Source organism: Panthera onca, chromosome C1 (assembly GCF_046562875.1).
Source record: "Panthera onca isolate mPanOnc1 chromosome C1, mPanOnc1 haplotype 2, whole genome shotgun sequence".
NCBI lineage: Eukaryota > Metazoa > Chordata > Mammalia > Carnivora > Felidae > Panthera > Panthera onca.
In genome coordinates, this window is record NC_138346.1 from 141,583,676 (window position 1) to 141,609,978 (window position 26,303).

The 26,303-nt window shown below is 35.3% G+C and overlaps 1 protein-coding gene across 5 annotated transcripts in view; it reads left to right on the top strand.

Moving 5' to 3' along the window:
- Window positions 1-26,303, top strand: part of ARHGAP29 (Rho GTPase activating protein 29) — a 64,136-nt gene that overhangs the window by 10,319 nt on the left and 27,514 nt on the right. For 4 of the 5 annotated variants that reach the window (XM_078451641.2, XM_078451642.2, XM_078451643.2 and 1 more), the window contains 9 exons: window positions 7,937-8,071; window positions 18,864-18,960; window positions 19,313-19,385; window positions 21,986-22,034; window positions 22,658-22,795; window positions 23,678-23,742; window positions 24,406-24,516; window positions 24,609-24,689; window positions 25,552-25,740. In XM_078451641.2, the coding sequence (XP_078307767.1) occupies window positions 7,937-8,071; window positions 18,864-18,960; window positions 19,313-19,385; window positions 21,986-22,034; window positions 22,658-22,795; window positions 23,678-23,742; window positions 24,406-24,516; window positions 24,609-24,689; window positions 25,552-25,740 (938 nt within the window). Of the gene's footprint in view, window positions 1-7,936; window positions 8,072-9,651; window positions 9,777-18,863; window positions 18,961-19,312; window positions 19,386-21,985; window positions 22,035-22,657; window positions 22,796-23,677; window positions 23,743-24,405; window positions 24,517-24,608; window positions 24,690-25,551; window positions 25,741-26,303 lie in introns of those variants that run through there. The other variant, XM_078451644.2, reaches the window with a different exon arrangement.

The following is a 26,303-nucleotide window of genomic DNA, read 5'->3' on the forward strand; positions in this document are numbered from 1 at the left end:
TGCTGCTTCTCTGACCACTGTTTATTTCCAGGAGGAGGTTATCCTCTTCTCTTATATAACTAGCACATGTGGAATTTGAAGTTTTAGATTTCTATCCAGTGCTATTAAGGTGCAGTATGAATAATTACAAGGCCAAATTTTACATTTTATATTAAAATGCTGAATGCACTCTATTATACATATACTGTCTGTGTTTATATCTAACACTGCAGATTAACGTATGTGCTGTATAAACTACCTCAAGTTCACAGCTGTCCCCCTGAGGAATAATGTGTTCTGAATTCCAAAGAACAGATTCATAAGTGTTGTTCTAGTTCATACAATAATCTTAAACTCTGTGGCATACCTCCTCATTTCCAAGTAAACACCATTCAAGGAGATTCAACAGTGATTTTGAAAGGTGCAAGGCTTTTTAATTAGATTAGAAAGAATAGTGCAAATTACTTAATTTTTCTGCACTCAGCACTTAGAAGGGTCCATTGCCACTGTAAAATATATTTTAAGGAAAATCAGTAGTTAGTCTAATACTTCTTACATCTTCTTTATTATGTAACATTATTTTAAGGATGGATTTTAATAAAAGTTTACTGTTGTGACAATGGTGCCTTATTTTGTTTTGTCCTTTATTTTTTCAAATGTTTGTTTATTTTTGAGAGAGAGAGAGAGCAGGGGAGGGGCAGAGAGGGAGAGAGAGAATCACAAGCAGGCTCCCCTCTGTCAGTGCAGAGCCCAATGCAGGTCTTGAACTCACAAACTGTGAGATCTTGACCTGAGCCGAGATCAAGAGTCAGATGCTTAACTAGCCACCCAGGCGCCCCTGTTTTGTTCCTTAAATAGGCTAGAAAGGAAGATAAAACTTTATCATCTGTTTCAAATAAAGTTCTCTAATTAAAAAAGAACTTTCTAATTTAAGGGTGTATCACTTTTATTTTATAAAAATATAACTGAATCTTATAAGTGATAACTTCTGATGATTTCTGTGTAGGTCCTGAATTTGGCAGAACTTTAGTCAGAAGAGTTATGTTAACTTTGTAAAGCAAATTTTTTTGAATAGGAGAAGTTAGATAAAAAGTTTAATGCTTGGGCACCTGGGTGGCTCAGGCTCAGTGGGTTAAGCGTCTGACTCTTGCTTTTGGCTCAGGTCATGATTTCACAGTTCGTGAGTTCAAGCCCTTTGTTGGGCTCTTTGCTGACAGCATGGAGCATGCTTGGGATTTTCTCCCTCTCTCTCTGCCCCTCCCCTGCTCGCTCACGTGCTCGCTCTCTCTCAAATAAACTTAAAAAAAAATTTAATGCCATTAACCAATACATTCAGTCGTGACAGGGAAGTTCTGCATAAATTTTCAGAGTTTCAATTGAAATCCTGTCTTGTTGATTAATTAAGATTTCCTCAGGTGAATATATAGGAGAATGTGTAAATTTATTTCAACAAATATCAATGAGTGTTTATTTTACCATTGATGAATATTTATATTTAACTTAATACTTAATATTTATATTAATATTTAGCTTTCATCCTCTATATTGTGCCAGAAATTTTGTGAAATATTGAAAACATTAGGTTGCTAGTCTTAGATATGTCCTCCTACTGTGTTCTTTTAGAAGGAAACCTCTCCAGAAGTGATTTCTAATGGATAGCACTTAGGAGAAGTTCAGGTAAATGTTGATAGGTTATGACTTAGAAGTGAACCTTTGAGGAATGAAGTGTGAAATATAGGTAGCTTATTCATGACACATGTACCAGCTCTTAGGAGACTGTTTTTTTGCACTTGCCTAGAATGGTTTATATAATTTAACACCGTTTATAATAGTAACTGGCATATTTGATTAGAAGTTAAAGTCTGTTAAATCACAGACTGCAGATCACCTGTCATTAAGCTATAACTTCTTTAATCATGTTAATGTATCCTAGTGATCAAGAGCACAATTCTAGAGGTGGAACACTGAGGTGGAATCCTCATTCTGACACTTGCTGGTTGTATATAGCCTTGAGCAAGTTACTTACCTTCTCAGTGCCTCAGTTTCTACATCTGTTGAAAGGAAATAATAGTACCTACATCAGTGAGATGTTGTGAACATTAGAGTTCATATTCGTAAAGCTCTTAGAATGAATGTTTTTGAACGTCAGCTATTTGTTTTATAATCCCCAAGTGGCTGGATAAAGAAAGCTGCTGTTCAGGCTTTGCTTTTATCATGTAAATTCAGAAGTCATTACAGCAAAAAAGGGGAGTTTCCTAGTGATATGTTCTGAAACTTATTTTCCTCCTTGTTTTCATTGCTTTCCCACAGAGGTTAAGCTGAATTAACAAGACTGGTTTTAAAAATTATTGTCAGTTTTTTTAAATCAAGGAAAACACCATAGTTTTTTCATTTATTTACTTAAGCATTTCCATGAAGTGTTTGCAGTATAAACACTGTGGTATTGTGTTAGTATATGAGAACCAAAAAATGGAGCTAGCTAATCTGTTTTCACTTGATAAGCTGAATGAAGCCGAAAATAAGTGGCACAAATGAGTGAAACGATAAATTAAAATTCAAATTACCATATTACAGGGATGGTAGATAAACAAGCAAACATTGGGATACAGGAGTTTTACTCTTCTAGATAACTAGTATTAAGATTTTGGCTGAATGTTATAATACTGCATATTGAATATCTTTGTAGTATAAATTTCATTGCATTTACAATGTGGGCACTATAAAACTTAAAAATGGTCTTGTATTTAGTTATATGACTAAATTAAATACTATAACGTGATAAAAATAGAAATATTATAAAATATATCTTTAATAATAACTTTATTTCCAGTTAATTCATTAATTTAGAATGTACATGTAAAATGAAATTGAAACTTAAACTTTAAGGTCTCTTTTCCATTAGCCAAAATATTGTAGGACCTTGTTGTAAGTGTATTTGTTGTTGAATGTAATTCTATGTGAGACAAATCTATTGTCAAAGGTATTTAGTTTGGCTTACAGGTTTAACAGAAATAATAGCTATTTATGTGTATTAAGTCAGTAAAACAGTTTTGTTTTTGTTCATTTATTTGACATTCACAATAACAAAGTAGCTAGAACAGTGTTCTTACTAATTCTGTTCTATGGATGATAAATCAGGGATTAGACAAACTAAGAGTTAGTTGCATATGGTTATTTCAAGGAAGTAGAAGATCAAGCATTGGAACCCAGGTTTCTTGATCTAAGTCTATTCTTTTTTTTTTTTTTTTTTTTTTTTTTTTTTGAGTAGGCTCCACACCTGATGTGAAAAACCCTGAGATCAAGAGTTGCCTGCTCTATTGACTGAGCCAGCCAGGCCCCCCCTGAATCCATTATTTTCTATCACACCAATTAGCCACTTACAGCTTTCTTTTGTATTGGGGAAGAACAGTTACTAACCTCATTTGCTTTGCTCATTACTGCGACTGTTTTTGGGGGGCGGTGGGGGGTGTGTGGAGTGGGATTTGTGTGTGTATTTGTATTTGAGTCTCTTACGTTTTGTCCTCCTCCTTGTTTTTATATTCTTTTTGCTTCCCTTCCCTATGTTCATCTCTTTTGTATCTTAAATTCCTCATATGAGTGAAGTCATATGATATTTGTCTTTCTCTGACTTATTTCGTTTAGCATAATACCTTCTAGTTCCATTCTCGTTGTTGCAAATGGCAAGATTTCATGCTTTTTGATTGCTAGCTGATACTCCATTGTATATATATACCACATCTTCTCTATCCATTCATCTGTCAATGGACATTTGGGCTCTTTCCATACTTTGGCTTAAATAGACCTTATTTTTAGAACAGGTTTTGATTTACAGAAAAACTGAGAAGATCGTATAGAGAATTCCCATATATTCTTATACCCAGTTTTCCTTATTTATTAATATCTTACATTAGTAGAGTACATCTGTTAATGAACCAATATTTGATACTAATGATGCATTCCTATTGATTAAAGCCCATAGTTTATTCATATTGCCATAAATTGTTCCTAATGTTGTTTTTCTCTTCTAGGATCCTATCATATTACATTTAATTCTCATGTCTTCTTAGGCTGTTCGTGATTGTGACAGTTTCTCAGACTTTCTTCACTTTGGATGCCCTTGACAGTTATTTTATTTTATTATTTATTTATTTAAATTTTATTTTTTATTTTTAAAAATTTACATCCAAATTAGCATATAGTGCAACAGTGATTTCAGGAATAGATTCCTTAGTGCCCCTTACCCATTTAGCCCATCCCCCCTCCCACAACCTCTCCATTAACCCTCAGTTTGTTCTCCATATTTATGAGTCTCTTCTGTTTTGCCCCCCTCCCTGTTTTTATATTATTTTTGTTTCCCTTCCCTTATGTTCATCTGTTTTGTCTCTTAAAGTTCTCATATGAGTGAAGTCATATGAGTTTTGTCTTTTTCTAATTTCACTTAGCGTAATACCCTCCAGTTCCATCCACGTAGTTGCAAATGGCAAGATTTCATTCTTTTTGATTGCTGAATAATACTCCATTGTGTGTGTGTGTGTGTGTGTGTGTGTGTGTGTGTGTATGTGTATACCACATCTTCTTTATCCATTCATCCATCGATGGACATTTGGGGTCTTTCCATACTTTGGCTATTATTGATAGGGCTGCTATAAACATTGGGGTGCATGTGTCCCTTTGAAACAGCACACCTGTTTCCCATGGGTAAATGGCCAGTAGTGCAATTGCTGGGTTGTAGGGTAGTTCTATGTTTTGTTTTTTGAGGAACCTCCATACTGCTTTCCAGAGTGGGTGCACCAGCTTGCATTCCCATATTTATTTTTTTTTTTAATGTCTATTTTATTTTTGAGAGAGAGATAGACCGTGAGCTGGGGAGGGGCAGAAAGAGAGGGAAGCACAGAATCTGAAGCAGGCTCCAGGCGCTGAGCTGTCAGCACAAGGCCGGACATGCGGCCCCAACCCAGAAACCATGAGATCATGACCTGAGCTGAAGTTGGATGCGTAACTGACTGAGCCACCCAGGCGCCCTGATGACCTTTACGGTTTTAGGGAGTACTAGTTGTTTTGTAGGATGCACCTTGATTAGAATTTGATGTTTTTCTCATGATTAGATTGGGATATTGAGGAGGAAGATAACATATGTGAAGTGCCATTTTCATCATGGATCATATCAAGAATAATTACTATAAACGTGGTATATCACTGTTAATGTTGACCTTGATCACCTGTCTTTAATAGTAAAGTTTCTCTACTTTAAAGTTACTCATTTTGTTCACTTTTCTCTACTGTATTCTTTGGAAGGAAGTCACTATGTGCATGCTCCACCTCCTTGAGGACAAAAGATCTACATAAATTATTTGGCATTCTTCTACACAAGAGATTTGTCTCTTCTCTTTCACGTGTTAATTTATTCATTTGTGTCAGTATGTGCTCATTTATATTTATTTTATATTTTGGGTTATAATCCAGTACTACTTTATTTGTTGCTCAAATTTTTCTAGCTTTGGCCATTAGGAGCTCTCTCAGTTGGCTCCTTTGTGCTCTTGGCATACCTTATTCAGTGTGAGGGTTAGTTTTTCTAAGCTCTTACTTTCTGGTTCTACTGGATCCTTCTAACTCATCTTGCATGTTTCCTTCCCTGGTCCTAGGGTCATCCCTTTCTCTAAGAAGCCCTGGTTCCTTTTCCTTTTATTAGAGAACAGTATTAGAAACCAAGCTCACAATGATAGGTTTCATTTCCTTTACGCCCTTTCAGTGGACAGATCAAAGAAATATATGTGTGTATACTAACCTGTGTAAATACACATATCTATAAACATTTCTATATTAGATACAGCCACCTGTGTCTGTATTAAGCTAAACATAAATTCGTTTTTTAAAGCTTTTATTTTTAAATAATCTTTATACCCAACGTGGGGCTTGAACTCACAACCCCAAGATGAAGAGTTGCGTGCCCTACTGACTGAGCCAGCCAGGTGCTCCATAAACATGGGTTTATGAAGCATCCAACTGTAATCTACCACAGTATGGATCCTTATAGCCTCCTTTTCCTGTTTATTTGTGAATTTCTGTGCCAACAGTGAGATTCCTGGTTCCCACCATCCACCATCCATTTACCCAGTTGTTCAATTCCAGTACATATGTATAACAACATCAGAATCATTAACCAAAGCCTCATTGGAAGCACTTTGTCAATACAATAGAGTATAATACTTTTGTGTGTTTTGTTTTCTTTTAGTCTTATAGACTCACTCATTCTAAGGCTACTTAGGCCAGCACCTTTAAAATTAAAATTTATTGGATGAATGAGTCATGTTTTCTCCTGAAGGTACTCTGTTCTCTCTGCTTCCATCTCTCCCTGAACTATTGTTTGCCTCTTCCTGGAATACCCTTTGCCCTGATAGATCTACCTCCCTACCTTGCCTACACCTCTTATACATATTTTTTTTCTCTTGATAATGTAGTTAATGAATGGAATATTTGACAGATGGTGGTAGAATTTTTCATTTTTGTTTTTTAATCTAAAGACAGTTTTTCTTTCTGATGGTTATCTTTTTAACATTTCTGAAAAATTTGTATAAGATGACATTGTGTTTTAAAAAATGGGTTTTGTTTGCTTTTTAAGCTATTTCAATAGGGAGGCAGTGTAGCATTAAGAGCATGGCTTCTGTAATTATACTCTCTGGGTTCAAATTCTGGCCCCACAGTTTAGTAACTTGGTGAACTTAGGTGTACTTCAATATTCTCAACTGTACAATAGGTATTTTAAAATTATCTACCTAATTAGATTGATATGAAAGTTAAATAAGATAATACCTTTTTAAGTGCTTTTAACAGTGCCTAGCACCTAGGAACCCATTAATAAATGTTAACTATTATTAAACTAGCGCTATATGTAAGGCTACAGAAAGGAATATTACATCAGAGTATTGCATTTAAGGTGGTTGTCCTTTTAGATGTTTGAGGATTACTTGAGGGATTTCAAAGTTTAGGGTGATTATACGTTCTTATTTGCCTGGGATGACAGTCCAGGAATATGCCTATTGTGCTGACACGATTATGGGTAGCATTACCCTTTTTACTTGCTTAGAGTGTTTTGGTTTGAATGATAATTCATATGGCCACCTTATTTCCAGGGATTATAAAATCCTGCCTGCCTCCATCTGCCCAGAGTTGGTATAAATGAGCAGAGCAGGCTTGGGGTAGACAGGTAGAGACTGGGAAGAAGGGGGTACCTAAGAGAGCAGTGCTGCTTTGTTACAGCTGTTTATGGCCAAGGAGGATGTGAGCCTGCTATAACCAGATTTTGAGTTTTCAAGAGTAAATTCCAGAAATCTGGAATTTTTGGAATGATGTCTCAATTTTTCATCATTGGCAACAAATTCGATTTTCCTAAAAGCACACAAATTCATTGAACCATATAAAGATCTGAGTATTTTATCATATGTAAATTATATCACAGGTTTTTAAAATGGGCAGGTCAAATGGTAGTTCTTATATGACTTTTAATCTAATAATTACCTAATGCAAAGAATCAATTCTAATGTGGAAACTTGACATGTAAGTGTTCTTTAGTATTAGTTTATATACCAGGCATTGTTGAGCTTTAATTCTGTTACCATATATATTCTAAAGCATGTTATGGTTGAAACTATAAAACAGGAAAAACTGACCTCAAAGTTGCCTCAAAGGAAATCTGGAGACATATTTAGACTGGGAAAACTGAAAAAGGTAGTACTAACTTGACTGTAACTGAAATCTTTACTGACTTAAAACAATTATGAATTTTTGGAGGCTGTATAAACTATATATACTAACTGCAATGGTGAAAACACAAGTGAACGTATAGTGGGCAAAAATTGTGGGGCCACTGCTTCTACTTAAAGTGTGTTTCAAAATGATCTGTCATAGTTTGCATTCCTGAAACCTGGTGGGAAACAAACCTTTTTTTTTTTTCTTTAAGATTGCTTTAAAGAAGTCATTCATATACGTCTGGATGAACTCCTCCGTGTTTTAAAATCTGTAATGAATAAACATCAGAACCTCAATTCTGTTGATCTTCAAAATGCTGCAGAAATGCTTACTGCAAAAGTAAAAGGTAAGAAAGATCTATTAAATGTGGGTGGTGTGGGCAAAAGGCATCCAAGTGATACATTTTGGCCTATAATGACTATAGTGCCATCTCCCCATGTGGTATTGGTATCATGTGTCAGTAGGAGTTATGTATACTTTGATATGTGGATATTCCCATGGAGTCACACCTGAAACTCTTTTCCTTTCGAAAATGAAAACTTATTTGGCAGGAAGCAGTCTAAAAATACTACCTGAAATAAATTAAACAAATGATATTTAAAATTTTTGAGTTTTTTGAAAGAGGGCATGCTCTTTTGAAGTAGGTCATTAGTGTACAAAAGTCTTTGTTTTGTGAGGACAGTTGGTGCTGGAAAATGGTAATTTGTAGCAACTCCACTTAAAGGAGGGAGCTGAATAGAGAAAAAGACTTTTTTTTAATGTAAAAAAAGTGAAACTAATTATATGTATGGATAAACACACACACGTGTATTACATATAATAAAGAATCAAGAATTAGGATTTATCCTCTAATGAAAGGACTTGCCACCCAAAGTGTTAGAATCTGTTTTTCTGGACTACAGTATATAAGAAGGATTGAAAGTGAAGGGAGTATTTGAGAAGAATGGGACGGAATTCAGTTAGGAGATTAGTAGAAATAAGGGACTGGATGTGGATTGGCAGTCTGATCTAAGGCAGAAGCTTGAGTGTGGTGGAGGTGGAATGTGGTTGTTCTAGAGGAGGGGATGGATATTGATTTGATGAAATGCAGGATGTTGATGATTAATGTGAGTTGAAGAGGCAGACTTGAAAGGTGTGGTGTCTAGGTGGTAATGGAAGAAGGTGACCAACTCAGACTGTGCAGAGTAAATATAGGCTGAGTAAGAGATCCCAGGGACAGAGAGAGGATGGAGAAACCTGATGAACACCTAAGAAGTAAGGAGATGGTCTGGAGAAAGATGTCATGGAATTTTAAAGTACAAGAAGTGATTGTCAGTGTTGTATGTCACTTACAAGTAATATGAATTCAAGTAATGTAATTGTAGAAAGTGATTACCTGCAGGTTGAGTAAGGAAAGGAAAGGATTCTTTGGGGCAGGGAAATTACTGTACTGAGTCTCAGAGGTTGAGTGGGCATTTTTGAGTTGGGGTGGTGGAGGTTGGGACTGTGATTTGGGGCACTTGCACGAGAAATCTGGATGTGGAGAACATGGTGCAATTGGTGAACACACTCCTATCTAGAGAAGGCAAAGGGCAAGTGTCAAGGGCTGAGTGAGGCATGAGGACAAAATAAAAAGCTTGTCAATAAAATATGGTCCATATACCTGAGAAACACTTCCTCTGCTTTTTGACATAGATGTATTGTGTTTGTGTGGTTCTTTTTGTTCCCCCTGTATTTCAAGCATTGAGAAACATATAGATGGCTTTAAATGAGAAAAATGGGTAGTTTCTGTTGCGACTTTTAAAAATGTGCTTGGTAACCAAATTTGTTTTTAAATAGATTGTTTATAAGTGTCGTTTAACTTAGATAGGGAAATTTGCGTCTATAGATAGTAAAATTTCCATGCTTGGAAATAGCGACCACAGTTCATTCAATTGTTGTCAGTAGCTATTGTGTGCAGTCAGGATGTCCTGGGGAAGGAGTGTGCCTGTGTATAGTTGGTGTCCACATTCCAGAAACAGACTTGAAGAAAGTGGCCTCTCAGCTGCCTTGGAGATCTTTTTTCCTTTGAGGTAAAGCAATCTTTTGAATATTATCTCCCACTATGAGTGTCTTTACCCTTGGGATTATTGTTACAATTTTACTTTTGTGTTGGGTGAAATTTAAAAGATTACTTTTTTGTTCCTAAACTTCTGTTTCAATATGCCCCATGAGATTAGAAAATTTTTTAAATTGTGTTTTCCTTGGTATAAATTTATGTGTTTAAATAAAACCTTTCCAGCTCACTCTTATTGTTGAGGCCATCTAAGAACATCACTGATACCTCAAATGAAAAATATTTAGTGACCCGAAAAATTGAGGTCAAATTCAAACATACTTAATTTTTTCTTCTAATGATAATTTAATTTTAAAACCCTGGAAAGGCAAGGGGGAGGTAGAAACTATTTTTGAATCTCTGTTCTCTGGCAATCTAGATATTTTTCATATGCTATTTTAATATTTTAAAAAAACCTATAAAAGCGTGTTTTTATTTCTATTTTAAAGGGGGAAAATTTAAAGAAAAAAGCTGTCATACATTAGGATCAGAAAGCTGACAGGAATGTGAAGATCATTTTGTTTTAAACCCGTGATTACATTTAAAAAAACAAAGGTGACATGACTTGTTCTGAATGTCTTCACTGTCGATGCATTTGACAAATATACCAAAACATTAAGAGATAACATACACAGAATGACTTTAGAATCATGGAGGTCTAATCTTGTTTGTGCTACTACAGGTGTTAATGCATAAAGTCTGTCTGCTTCCTCTGCATACTAAATGCATTGGAATGAAATTGGAATCTTTAACTCCTTTTACTTTTTATTTTAACTTTGGAATTTACCTTTTTAATAACTTTAAAAGAACATTTTAAAACTTTAAATTAAAAACTTTAAAAGATAAGGTTTTCCTCATTCATTCTAATAGTGATTTGTATTTCCTGTGTCTCCTCCTATTTCCAAGCAGGAAGTTCAGTCTGACAAAATATTTGCAATATGGTAAGAGAGATACAGCTTATTTTTGAAGTAGATAAAAGACATCTTCAGCGCTCAGTAATTTGTTAGGTACTTTAGTATTTGTGTTTTCACGATTTATAGTTATTTTGGTCAGTCTTGTAATATAAATTAATAGGACTAGGGCCATTTATTTAGGTTTTTCATGATCTGTAGTTTGCCCTAGATTTAAAAATTGACAAAAAAATTGACAAAAAAAGCTTTTAATTACATATCTAAAATTGTAGAAGCCTCGTGTCTTCTTTCTGTTTTGAAAACTTAATTTTCTAATAGGCAGTACATTCAAATGGTTCATAATGCAAATGGCATAAAAGAGTATTCAACAGTGAAGTGTCTATTTTATCTCCCTTAGCTACCCTTTCCTTTACCTGGATAAGCAACAACTATTATTGATTTTTTTGTGTATCTTTCCAGAGACATGTTATGCATATATAAAAGATACAATATGTTCTCTTCTTTACCCTCCTTTTTACACAAATGGTAGCCTTTTTGCTCCTTGCTCATTGTTCTGAGTTATGTTCTGTACATAAAGCATTTCCTAATTCTTTTGTTGTGATTTGTTCTGTTTTTTTCAAAGCTGCATGGTAGTCTATTATATTTATGTGCTATATAATCTATTTAACCAGTTCACTAATAGATGTTTGGATTGTTTCCAATTTTTTTCTGTTACAAATAATGCTTTGATGAATAGCCTTATTCATTTGTATTTGTATTTCTGATATCGCTAAACACCCTTTGCAGTGGTTCTGCCCTTCTGATAGCAGTACTGAAAATGCTGATTTACTGCACATTTGCCAACACAGTTGGTTACCACACTTTGTTATCCAGTCTAATAGTAAAAATTGGCATCTCAGTGTAGATTTGATTTGCATTTCCCTTATTTTGAGTGCAGTTGTCTTTTCATATGCTTTGGAGACATTTATACATCCTTCTATGTGAGTTGACCCTTTTTTTTGATGGTTGGTCTTTTTTTTTCTATTTTGATTTGTAGAAACTCTGTGTTAAGTGAAATTAATCCTTAAACTTTGATGTAAGTTGCAGACTTCCTTTATCTTTTGATGTGCTTATGGTATTTTATTTTATTTTTGCATTTAAATTTATCAGTCTTGGGAACCTGGGTGGCTCAGTTAGTTAAGTGTCTGACTCTGGCCTAGGTCATGATCTCACAGTTCATGAGTTCAAGCCCCACATCGGGCTCTATGCTGTCAGTGCGGAGCCTGCTTCACATCCTCTGTCTCCTTCTCTCTCTGCCTCTCCCCAGCCCTCTTTCTCTCAAAAATAAATAAACATTAAAAGAAATAATAAATTTATCAATCTTTTGTATGGTTGTTGGGTTTTAAGTAATAGGAAGGACTTCCCTGCTCTGAGATTATAATAGCATTCTCCAGTGTTTTTTCATTGAATGTTGTCATAGTGTCATTTACTAAATTTAAGTCCTTGATACATTCTAGAGTGTCTACATGTCTGGCTTATTTATCACATAATTCATCTTTTCCTGACTGATTTGAGATGCCATTTTTATCATAAGTACACTAAACTGTCATATGTGCTTATATCTATGTTTGGACCATATTATGTCCCGCTGATTTGTTTAGTCATGTGCCAATACACACCATCTTTACTGTAGTTGTAAAGTATGTTTTAGCATCTGAAAGGGGTAACTCCTCTTTCTATTACTCTTTTTGTTCAGGATTTTATTTTTCCATCAGGACTTTTGAATTGGCTTATGTAGTTCCCAAAAATATCTATTGGTATTTTTGAGGGGATGAGTAAGGTTTATAAATTCATAAAGTCATAATTAAAGTTATGAATTAAGGAGAAGTTATATACTTAGCATTTCTGAAAACAGTATGCATTTCATTTCTTCAAGTTGTCTTTTATGTTTCTCAGAAGCAACTTAAGGTTTTCGTTTTGTAAGTCTTATTGTTTTTGGTTTGTTTGTTTTTTCCCCTAAACATTTTTTCCCATGCATAAGGTGAAAATTTGCTTCATTATATCTTTTAATTCAGTGGTTTTCAACTGTGGTCCCTAATTTATGACATCAGGTTAGTGGATTGTGACCAACATTTTTAAAATACAAAAGAGAATAGAAAAGAAAAACCAGAATACAACACTATTGTATCAGATGTAAAGATGTGGGGTTTCTGGGTGACTCAGTTGGTTAAGCATCCTACTCTTGATTTCAGCTCAGGTCATGATCTCACAGTTCATGAGATGGAGCCTCACATCAGGCTCTGTGCTCTTAGCACATTCCTGCTTGGAATTCCTGCTTGGAATTCTTTCTCTCTCTTTCTCTCTGCCCCTCCCCTGCTCACTCTCTGTCTCTCAAAATAAATAAATAAACTTAAAAAAAAAAAAAGACCTAAGAATGTTTCAGAAACTTTATAGGTGTTATATAACTTATAACTATTATGTGTGTATGGTATACTTGGTCATGATATAATATGTATTTCTTACACAAGGTTGTGGTCAAAAAAGTTTGAAAATCACTAATAGATGATATGTATGAAAGCTATTCATGTGATTTCTTAAAGAGATACTAAATGTGCCTTAGTGCTTAGTGACTTAATAAGGAACCCAAGGGAGATAATTATTTAAACCTTGAGCAAAATTTTGATGGAATTTTGAAGAATGTCTAATAGGAAGAAGAGAGTGGAGACAGAGAAACCAGTTAGCAGGTTGTTAAATAGTCCAGACTAGAAGTAAAATGTGGCCTTTTGAACTAAATGGCAGTGGGAATGGAAGGGAAGAAAATATTTTAGAGCCATCTTGAAAGTAAAGATAATGAGCTAAGAAATGTATGGAAAAGAGTTGGCTTAAAGGGCAGACTAGAAGAGAGGGTAGAGTTCAATTAGGACATGTTGAGATTATAATGTGGGTAAAGCCTGGGAAGCAGAAGGAATATATCAAACAGACCATTGGAAGTGTGGATCTGGAGCTCAGAGGTTAAAACTAGACAGGTAGTTTTTAAGGATCCATTTACCTCAAAGATATGAAAGAGGATGTGATTCTGTGGGCATAATGTATAGAGAAGAGAGCCAAGGTGAGAACTGCAGGCTGAGTGGAACGACTATTAAGTAAAATTGTCAATAGATAGATATAGAACATGAGGGCACCATGTTCACTATCAAGCAGGGTACTCTAAGCGCTTGACGTTTCTTTGAATAATACACCATTTTACAGACGAAGAAATTGTAGTGAGGTGGTGTATCCAGAATAACTCCAGAAGTGGTAATGGTTAGATTTGAACTCTGGTCTGAAACTCTGAAGCCCTCTCCTTCTAGTTACTATCTTTAACAAACTGCTTCTAACAGTGCAGAAGACTTCAAGATGGAAGCAAGTGGTTAATATTTGTAGTAGTAATAGCAGACATTATTGACGATATACTTCCTGTATGCTAGACACTGTTAAATTTTGCTTGGATTATGCTATTAATCTGCACAGCAAATTTTTCAGGTCAATACTATATTGTACTGTCAACTTATTTTGCAGATAAGGAAGCTGGGACATAGAGAGGTTTGCCCAAGGTTGCACACAAATTAGGTGGTAGAGTTGTTGAGAGTTGCAGAGTAGTCAGGTAGGATGAAAACTTGGAAGAAAAAAGGCCTCCAAGTTTGACCAATAGGTTTTTGTTGCCAGTGTTCAAAGTGGTTTTGAGTGAAAATAATAACTAACATTTATTGAGCATTTTCTGTGTAGCAGGCTCTGTTCTGAGTTTATTCAGTTTTTATAACAGTTCTCAAAATACATACTATTGTCCATATTTTATAAATAAGGAAACTGAGGCACAGAGCAGTTGTGTTACTTAACTTAGTAGGAGACATAGTTAGATTTAACCTAGGCAGACTGGCTTCGGGACCCATCCTCTTAACCAGGCTCAGCAAACTACTTCTGGTGGGCCAAATCTGGCCTGCCTATTTTTGTAAATAGTCTTACCAGAGCACAGCCATTCTTACTCATTTATATATCACCATATCTCATTCATTTATGTATGGCTCCTTTAGACCAAGTTGAATAGTTACAACCTACCGTATGGTCTGAAAAGTCTAAACTATTTGCTCTCAAGCCCTTTACAAAGTTTTTCAGCCTCTGATAACGATTAAACTGGATGAAAAGCCAAATCCTGGTGAATTTAGTTATGACCTATTTATAGAGGTTTGGCAGTAAAAAATAAATAAATAAATAAATAAATAAATAAATAAATAAATGTTAAGTTTGAAGAGGAAATATGGTAAAATTAAAGTTTTTTCACATAGGAAAGATTTGAGTATGTTAGTAGCATAAGAAAAAATGTCAGTTAAATTTTTTTTTTATCTTTATTTATTTTTGATAGACAAGAGTGTGAGCAGGGGAGGAGCAAAGAGGGAGACACAGAATTCAAAGCAGGCTCCAGGCCCTGAGCTGTCAGCACAGAGCCCGATGTGGGGCTCAAACTCATGACCTGAGCCAAAGTCAGACGCTCAACCGACTGAGTCACCCAGGCGCCCTAGAAAAAAGGTCAGTTGAGTTAGAGATCATAAAACTATGGAGGAAGGTGGCCCAGAGTTTTGGAGAATGCAGGAGAGAGTGGGAAGATTTATTACTGGAAAGGAGCCAAAGACTTTTCTTTGAAACACTGAGCAGAAGAAAAAGAAAAAAAAAAAAAGAGAAAGGATATTAGAAATATAGGGCTGTTTTGAATTGGAGGCAAGGGCAATAATAGGAATTTTCATTGGATGGTTGTAATCTCATTCAAGTAAGGAGGAAGGCAAAGAAAGAAGATGTTCAAGTAAGTGTCTTTTCACTATTCACAATTACTACTTCTTAAATCTCCCAGTCATGTTTAGTGCTATGAAAACCATTTAGGAAAGAAACAATAATTGTAGAATTTGGTGTGGTGTTATAAGGTATTTTTTTTTTCTTTAAAGTCTAACAGGTTAAGGTTAGGAAATATAAGTAGGCTTTACATTTTTGCTGGTTATAGGTTATTTTAAATATACATTATAAGTTACTATTTAAAGTTTACTTTCCAAGGGGAAAAAAAAAAAAAGAGGTTAGAGTGGGAGAGAGCCAAAGCATAAGAGACTCTTAAAAACTGAGAACAAACTGAGGGTTGATGGGGGGTGGGAGGGAGGGGAGGGTGGGTGATGGGTATTGAGGAAGGCACCTTTTGGGATGAGCACTGGGTGTTGTATGGAAACCAATTTGACAATAAATTTCATATGTTGAAAAATAAATAAAAAATGAAATCTTCAAAAAAAAAAACCATCTCAATATAAAATCCAAATAAAAAAATAATAAAGTTTACTTTCCAATGAGATGTTTAAAGCAGGGTATAACTGATATGCAATAAAGTACATGTATTTAAAGGACACAATTTGATCAATTTTGACATGCATACCCTGTGAAACTGTCACAGTTCAGATAATGTGTACCCCTTTGTAAACCCTCCTTTCTACACCTGCCTGCGGCCCCCTTTCATTAAAACTAACTTTCTTTCTTTCTTTCTTTCTTTCTTTCTTTCTTTCTTTCTTTCTTTTCTTGAGAAAGACATGGGGGGAAGGGCAGAGAGAATCCCAAGCAGGTTCCACACTCTCAGCACAGTGCCTGACGCTGAACTCCATCCCATGAACTATGAGATCATGATCTGAGCCAAAATCAAGAGTCAGATGCTTAACCTACTGAGCCACCTAGGCGCCACCCCTCCTTCATCAATTTTGATATGTTGTGTTTTCATCTTCCTTGTGTTCAAAACATTTTCTAATTTCCTTTTTTCTTCTTCAAGCTATGGGTTATTTAGAAGTGTGTTATTTAGTTTCCTGGTATCTGGGATTTTCCAGAGATCTTTCCGTTATTTCTAATTTAATTCCATCTAGTCACAGAACATTTTTTGCCTGATTTGAATCCTTTTAAACACATTTTAACTTGTGTTATGGCCCATAATGTAGTCTATCTTGGCAAATATTTAGTGTGTATTTGAAAAGACATGTGTTCTGCTGTTACTGGATGGAATGTTCTATAAATGTCTGTCTAGGAGAGGTAGCTGATAGTATCGTCGAAGTCTTCCATATCCTTACTGATTTTCCATCTACCTGTTCTGTCAATTATTGAGAGAGGGCTATTGAAATCTCTGGCTGTAACTGTAAATAAATTTGTCTATTTGCAATTCTACTAGGTTTTGCTTCGTGCATTTTGAGTTGTTTATCAGGGGCATAACTGTATAGAATTATGTCCTTGATAAATTGACTCCATTATTATAAAGTGACCTTTACCCATAGTAGTTACCTTTGCTGGGAAATGTAATTTGTGTGATGTTAGGCAGTAAGCTGGGGCTCTTTTTGAGCTTTCCATGTTTCTTGTCTCCCATGTTTCTTGTCTGTCAAGATACTTGTCCTTCGTTGCCTGACAGCCGATGTCTTGAAAATTTTTGTTTCATGTATTTGGTATGAGTTTCTTCTAGTTGTTTCAGACAGAAGTATAAACCTGATTTTCCATCTTGGCCAGAGTAGAAGTCCAAAAATAGTTTTTAAATTATTTATTGTGGTTCTTAAGTTTTTCTTTTTGTTTGTACTGGGGATACCTTAGAAGAGTCTAATAAAAGATATAGACCTGAGCCCCTCATGTCTACAGAGGCTTATCCATGTAAAAGCTTGGTTGTAATTTCATGAGGTTTAGAGGCTTGAGGTTTCATTCATCCTTGCTTAGGAATTCTTGCTTTCCAGCAAGCATTTTCAACCCCAGTTGCACATTAGAATCACCTGGGAGAGCTTTTGAATAAATACGTATGCTCCATCAGACCTTTGAAATCTGAATTTTTGGTGGTAGGACCAGATTTTTGGTTTTTAAACCTCCTAGATTTTTGAACAAATACCAATGCTTCATCAGACCTTTGAAATCTGAATTTTTGGCGGTAGGACCCAGATTTTTGGTTTTAAGCAATGATTGTATTATGCAGCCAAGCTTTAAAACATCTTGTGTTAAGCAAAGGATGGCTTCCTCTTCACTTGGTCTCTTTACCTTTCCTTTACTGGCTAGGATCCTAGGGAGGACGGGACACAGGGAGCCAGTTGCTCATTAAACTCAACTTAAGTAGAAGGGGTTACTTTAAAAAAAATTGCCAATTCCACCTTCAGATTTTGTCTTGGTAAATTATATCTGGGCTTTTAACAAAGGTGCCTAGAGAAGTTATAATAAGAAACCTTTTTCAGTTATGTTTCACAATTTGCTTTTCACAAAATGCAAAATGGTTGGACTGTCTCTTTGGCAAACAAGAGACAGCTATATATATCAAATTAGCCTGAACCTCAGAGCCCAAGAGCCTGAAAGAAATAAAGCTATAAATAACTAGGAATTTAAATTTTCTAAAGCATTGGGTGTTTATGTGATATGCTTTGTATGTAGGATTTATGCTATGTCAAATGTATATATGGTGTCAATTAGTGGTAATTCTTAGTGAAAAATGTAGTTCATTTGACTAAAGTGGGCCCACAGTGCATTTATCTATTTTTTTAAATGCCATAAAGCAATAAACATAGAGAAAATAGGGTGCTCTTAATGAGAGGTCTGATGTAATATGGACTCTGTGACTTCAAGATGGATTGATTTCACATTGCATCACTTTTTAGATGTGTCAAATTATGTAATGCATGGAGTAGGAAGTTTGGAATGCCAGCTACTTTTATGCAAGCTGATTCTTTTGTATTATTTTTCTTAATGAAGAACTTGAACATCATATTCATTGTGTGTATTAGGCTTCTCAGTTCCCAAATCTTCTAGTGCTTCTAGAAGTAATGGTGAATTTTTAAGAGATTAAATGACTTTGTATGAATCTAGTTTAAAATGTTTTCTCCCTCAGGGCACCTGGATGGCTCAGTCAGTTAAGCATTCAGCTCTTCATTTTGGCTCAGGTCATGATCTCACAGTTAGTGAGTTTGAGCCCTCTGTCAGGCTCCAGGCTGGCAGCGCGGAGCCTGCTTGGGATTCTGTCTCTCCTCCTCTCTTTCTGCCCCTCCCTGATCATGTACATGCTCACGTGTGCTCTCTTTCTCTCTCAAAAATAAACATTAAAAAAACAATTAAAAAATAAAATGTTTTCTCTCTCATTTATTGTAACCAACCTTTCCCCATAGCTGTGAACTTCACAGAAGTTAATGAAGAAAATAAAAACGATCTCTTCAAAGAAGTATTTTCTTCCATTGAAACCTTGGCCTTTACCTTTGGGAATATGTAAGTAGAGACTGTCATTTAAAGAATTTGGGCCTGGGTATCTCAGAGTATGTCATATAATTCAGTAGAGACTTGGAAAGTAAATATTAACCAATATAAAATATTATCACAATACTGGAAAAGCTATATTCATTATTGTTTTATTACTGTATTTGCCAGTGTCTTTAGAGCTGTTCAGAAGCAACATCCATTTGCAAGTGACTATGTGAATAAGTTCCTAGGAGTTTATTTCTAAGGTTCTTACTTAAAAAAAAATTTATTCTAGATTACATGTTGAATGTAAAGCCTGTGACAGAGCAATGTAATGACTTGTCTTTTTATTTCTGTTTCTTATTCTTACTTCCCTGGATAGCCTGACAAACTTCCTTATGGGAGATGTAGGCAATGATTCGTTATTGCGGCTGCCTGTTTCTCGGGAAAGTAAGGTAAGCCAGGTTTGTGTGAAAGCAGAGAGTTTAATATTTTTAACATAATATTCCAGTAATTTCCTGATTTTAATCTCAGCAGTAGTCTTTGATAGTTTTTGAGTTGAGCAAGAAAAACAGATCAGTTCATTTTAAATATAATTATGGTAGGGTCACCTGGGTGGCTGAGTTGGTTGAGCGTCCGACTTCAGCTCAGGTCATGATCTCACAGTCTGTGAGTTCGAGCCTCACATCGGGCTCTGTGCTGACAGCTCAGAGCCTGGAGCCTGCTTCCGATTCTGTGTCTCCCCCTCTCTCTGCCCCTCCCTTCCTCATGCTCTGTCTCTCTGTCAAAAATAAATAAACATTAAAAAAATTATTTTAAATATAATTATGGTCAGTTTCTGGAGCAAAAATTTAATTATACTTTCTAAGTGGAGCTATCATTTTAAAAGACTATCTCTGATAGTTTTATGGTGTTTTATGTAATGAATCTATATGTCATACGGTCCAAAATTTTAGTAAGTAATTCTTAACCATTTTTTCTTCCTGACATTGTCACAGATCTTAAAGATTGGTGGAAACAGAAAAATAATGCAAGAAGTAGAGAGGGTGTTAATCTTTTTACACAGCCTATAGTTTGTTGCCATGAAACACTTATTAGTAGACCTGAAGGTCTTAATTCTGCCTAAGAGTATTATGTCAGAGGATTGCAGTTCTGGTTCCCAATTTGAAGAAAAATTGCTGTGGAATAATAGAACATGAAGAATATTTGTAGAATATTGCTGCTTTAAAGATTTATAATAGTAATATTTTTGTTTGACTAAAAATTGTTCTCTAAATGCAAGAAGCTATTTTTCAAAACTGTGATAAGGGGGCACTGGGTGGCTCAGTTAAGCGTCCAACTCTTGATTTGAGCTCAGGTCCTGATCTCATGGTTATGGGATTGAGCCCTGTGTCAGGCTCTGGGTTGACAACTGGGAGACTGCTTGAGATTCTCTCTTCTCCCTCCCTCTCTCTGCCTCTCCCTCATTTGCTCTCAAAATAAATAAATAAATAAATAAATAAATAATCATTTTTAAAAAACTGCAATAAGGACATATGTTGTTCATTTCTTGTTAAGAATGTTCAAATCCAAAAAGATTTCAGCAAATACTTGGAACTGTGCCAAGTATTTGTATTATATCAAAATAGTATAAAAACTGCAGATCTTTCTTAAAATGATACAAAATATGAACGACTAATTGAAGTATTTGTTATATGTACAGTAACACTGAGAAAACAATTATGATTATTTCTGAAGTCATCCATTGATTAGTCAGGAAGGATAATGTATAAACCATATCACACTAGTGATCTTTAATTATTTTGCTATCATTTATAATTTTCCTTTAATTTTATCTTTTAAACATAACTACTAATTCAGAAGCTATAATAACATTATATCAGTGTGACAGCTCTGGACAATTAAAATTTTTGGTGTGACTCGTATTTCTTGTTTTTGTGCCTCTATTGTTCACACTTATTATAATAATTCTTAATAGGAAAATACCTTTTCCTTTTTTCTTTTGCACCTTGTTTTCCTTTTTGCAGTTTTTAATTAAACCGAGATTGAGCTTTAAAGGTCCATGATGATAGAATTCTAATCATAAAGTTAAGTTACTTTGGTGAAGAGTTTTTAAAAATATCTTTAAATACTAGTTGCCATTTACTTAATGCTGTTTATTATGTACTATGCACTGTGCTCAGCCTCCATCATCTTAATCCTTAAAGTAGCCTTAGGGAAGTAGTGTTCTTATCCCCATTTTACAGAGGGCAAACCAAAGTTACGTGAGCTTAAATATTGAGCCCGGTGTCCTACAGCTACTAAGTGAGTGCTGGACTTCAAACCCAGTCTCTTTAATCCCTTTTGCATTGAATCCCTGCATGGTCTGTATTGCCCAACCAAAGAGATCAAATTTGTTTAAGATCTCACAATTTTGGTAGATATGTTTTCCTACACTGTCCAGTAAGGTAGCCACTTGCCATATGTAACTCTTTAAATTTCAATTAAGTAAAATTAAAAATATACTTCTGATTTACATTAGCCACTTTTCATATGCTCAAATAACCACATGTAACTAGTATCTACCTTATTGTACAGTGCAGATACAGAACATTTCCATCATCATAGAACATTGTGCTCTAAGCTGTTCACTAGACCTTCAGAGAAATGCTTATTATATGATAAAATGGTAAAAGATGGCTGGAAGAAACAGGTCTTTGTGTTCTGTTTAAGTGACAATATAAATATTTAGATTGCTTCTATAACTTCCTGACTAATATTTTTAAAATTTGCAGAATTGTATGTTTTGAATGGATTTATTAATGTTAATTAATGCTGTTAGCAAACAATGAGGTTATTTATTCTTAGATCTTGAGAACTGCAGTTGTAAATAGGTATACAATTCTTAAAAGATGTCATAGCATTTAAACAGATTTCTTAAGCCCTTTGAGTTCTAAATACTTGACATTCTTTAACAGGAATTATGTCACATAACAAATCAGAATGAAAAGTTTCTGAAGCAAAAATCTGTTAGCTTCTGCTCTAATCTTAAGTTTGTTTTCTTCCATGTTGTAAGTCTTTTGAAAATGTTTCTGTGGAATCGGTGGACTCATCTAATGAAAAAGGTAATGCTTGAGGTACTTAAAATCTTAGTCAAATTTTTTTGCGATTACTTTTCATAAGTGTTTTTGGATTACTTAATGTCTTGCTTGGTAACCTAAAGTGTTCATTTTTAACACAAACTGATGTATCAAACTTTACATAAATACTTAAGGGAAAAAACCTGCTACAGTAGATAGATAATGGAGAGACTGGTCAAGAATTCTAAACGGCTTGGGGCCCCTGGGTGGCTTAGTTGGTTAAGCGTCCGACTTTGGCTCAGGTCACAATCTCAGATTTGAGCCCCTCATCTGGCTCTGCACTGACAGTGTGGAGTTGCTTAGGAGTCTCTCTCTGTCCCTGTCTCTCTGCCCCCACCCCCCGCTCTCTCTCACTCTCTCAAAATAAATAAACTTAAAAAAATTCTATAGGGCTTGTAACTTGATGAATAATAGGAATATATATTAAAAATAAAACATACATTATAATTTAAAACCATTTTAAATTTGAACTGTGACCTTTATGTCTAAATTTGCCACTGGAATTTTTTTAAAACAGTTTTCATTGAAGAACATCTTAGGATTTGAATGCTTCTTTGTTTAGAGTTATGTGCTGATATTTAATATATACTTGATATTTTTATTTTCAGGAAATTTTTCTCCCATAGAGCTAGACAGCGTGCTATTAAAGAACACTGATTCTGTAGAATTGGCTTTGTCTTATGCTAAAACGTGGTCAAAATATACCAAGAACATAGTTTCATGGGTTGAGAAGAAGCTTAACTTGGGTGAGTTGCCCTTTAGGGCATCTGATTAACTTTGGAGTGTAAGAACTAAATTGTTCACAATTCATTTTCTACAGACGATGACTAATATGATTCCAAATTAGTAGCTGTTTCATTGTAGTGAATAAAATCATTGTCCATTTTCTCTTCTTGAAATAGGAAAGACTTTTCTTACAATAAATGTACTTACTGAACTTTACTTTGGGCCAACCACTCAATCTGGGAACACAAAGACAAATAGTATACTGTCTTTGACTTTAAGGAAGTCATACTCCAGTGGGTGAAAAGAATTGCAATCAGATAATATGGTTAAAAGAAATAAAAGCAACAATAGGTGTATGAGCACAGGCGATAGAAACATCTTAATAGTTAGGTTTTTTTCCCCAGTGTTTTCAGTTGACAAAATACTTTCACATCCTGTACTTCATTTAATCCTTACCAAAACCCTGGAAAGAAGGCAAGAAAAGAATTCTTCCCATTTTACAGCTCAGGCAAACAAGACAGGTGATTTGCCTAAGGTCAGATAGCAGATTTGCCTAGGATTATATAAGTAACTGGAAGAATATGGGATTTACCCAAAGCCTGTGCTCTTTCTACCACATTATTTGCCCTTTATAGGGAATGCCCATCAGAATCACCTGAATAGCCTTATAAAAGGGCAATACACAGGCCTAGGTCACATCTCCTAAGAATTGAGGCCAAGCAACTATATTTTGAAAGTTTCCTAGTGGGTTTCATGAGCATTTCTGGTTAAGAGTCATAGTATCATATGATGCAGACTACTATGTGTGCTCACTCTTTAAATTGGGAATTACAAATAATTTTAGAGTATAGAAGGGAAAAATAAGTTAATTTACCTTCTGATACTTTCTTTGACCTTTTCAGAATTGGAGTCCACTAGAAATATTGTCAAGTTGGCAGAGGCAACTAGAAGTAACATTGGAATGCAGGTAAGTGTTCAGTGAACTCCTAGGGTTTTGTACCAAGAGATTACCCAGATGAGCTACTGATAGTGCCTCTCAAAATCAGAAAATTGTGTAGTTAATATAGGAAAGAAATGAAATGCTCAACTTAAAATCCTTTTATTTAAAAAAAAATTTTTTTTTTAACATTTATTTAATTTTGAGAGAGATAGAGCACAGGCTGGGGGGGGTGGGGCTGGGGGGCGGCAGGTGTGGGCAGAGAAAGAGTGAGACACAGAATCGAAGTGGGATCCAGGCTCTGAGCTGTCAGCACAGAGCCTGATGCGGGGCTTGAACTCATGAACCATGAGATCATGACCTGAGCTGAAGTTGGACACTAAACTGACTGAGCCACCCAGGCACCCCTAGACTTAAAATCCTTTTAAACTTACATGGATACCCATTATGGAAAAAAATGAGGAAATTCACAATTTTATGCAAATATTGATTGTCTTGTTAGCCACTAGTTTTGCTACCTAGTTTTATAATTAATATTCTTCAGTATTTTTTTCATATAGTCGTATTTATGACTAGTTTTTCTGCAAAAAAAGTCTAAACTTAAAATTTCTCCTTCTGAAGAAGAGTAATGGGAGATCTAGAACTTTAGTGCTATTTCTATTGGAAAATTTACTTTTCAATTTTGAATTCTAGGAGTTTATGCCATTGCAGTCTCTATTTACCAGTGCTCTTCTTAGTGATATCAAAAACAGTCATCTTTTGCAACAAACAATCGCAGCACTCCAAGCCAACAAATTTGTGCAGGTAAAAATGTATATGTGTAATACACATTTCTTTAACAACAGCATACCTTTAGATAACAGCTTTTTTTCCTTTTTTTAAAATGCTCTTGACAGCCTCTACTTGGGAGGAAAAATGAAATGGAAAAACAAAGGAAAGAAATAAAAGAACTTTGGAAACAGGAACAAAATAAAATGGTTAGTATTATAATGGAGTTTCATCTAGAATGGATAAAGAAGATGTGGTATATATATACAATGGAGTATTACTCGGCAATCGAAAAGAATGAAATCTTGCCATTTGCAGCTACGTGGATGGAACTGGAGGGTATTAATGCTAAGTGAAATTAGAGAAAGACAAAAATCATATGACTTCACTCATATGAAGACTTTAATAGACAAAACAGATGAACATAAGGGAAGGGAAACAAAAATACTAGAAAAACAGGGAGGGGGACAAAACAGGAGAGACTCATAAATATGGAGAACAAACTGAGGGTTACTGGAGAGGTTGTGGGAGGGGGGATGGGCTAAATGGGTAAGGGGCACTAAGGAATCCACTCCTGAAATCATTGTTGCACTATATGCTAACTAATTTGGATGTAAATTTAAAAAAAAAAAACAGGGGCGCCTGGGTGGCTCAGTCGGTTGGGCGGCCGACTTCGGCTCAGGTCATGATCTCGCGGTCCGTGAGTTCGAGCCCCGTGTCAGGCTCTGTGCTGATGGCTCAGAGCCTGGAGCCTGTTTCAGATTCTGTGTCTCCCTCTCTCTGACCCTCCCCTGTTCATGCTCTGTCTCTCCCTGTCTCGAAAATAAATAGACGTTAAAAAATAAAAAATTAAAAAAAAAAAATTAAACAGGTTATGATGGAGTTTCATCTACCTATTTGTGAATATCTAAAATCATCTGCAGTATATAAGCACCTACCGTAGAAGATGCATCTTACTCTGTAGTTTTTCTAAAATGCTGTCTTAATTAGCTTGTTGAATATGCTAAAGAAGCTTATACATTAGGGTTTCTTATTCTGCATTTAATAGTCTTTTTTTTTTTTTCTGTGTAGCTTGAAACAGAGACTGCTCTTAAAAAGGCAAAACTGTTATGCATGCAACGTCAGGATGAGTACGAAAAAGCAAAATCTTCCATGTTTCGTGCAGAAGAGGAGCATCTGTGCTCAACTGGTGGAGTAGTCAAAAATCTCAACAAGCAGCTAGAAAAAAAGCGAAGGTTGGAAGAGGAGGCTCTTCAAAAAGTAATCATCTTTTTTGTTTGCAAGTTGAATTAGCAATAATCTGCTAAGTCTCAGGATGGCCTGGAAGGCTTGTTAAAACAGGCTACTGCCCCCCACCCCCCAAATCCAGAGTTTCTGATTGAGTAGCTCTAGGATTGGCCCCAGGCAGCTTGCACTTCCAACAGGTCCCCAGGTCATGCTGCTGCTGCTGGTGGTGGGATCCACACCCTGAGAATCAGTATGCTAAGAGGTTTTTGCCTACCTTCTAAATCTTTGGGTTTGTTTATGAAAAAGTATCTTAGAGAAAGCAGTAGTTTAATATTTTGACTTGATTGTTCAGGAAGTTCACCTTTAGGCAACTGTGTGTATATGTATACTGATTCCAGTACCTGATAGCAAAGCTAGGCTGGAACTTTATATTGTTTATAAGAAGATTATAAAGAAAATGGTGACTGTAAATAGAAAAGGCTGTTAAATAGAAGTACACATGTATTTCGTACATAGTATACTAATTGTAAGTCCTACTTGACTGTCCATTAAAGTCAGGTGCCCATGAATCACTGACCAGAACACATTGTTATCTT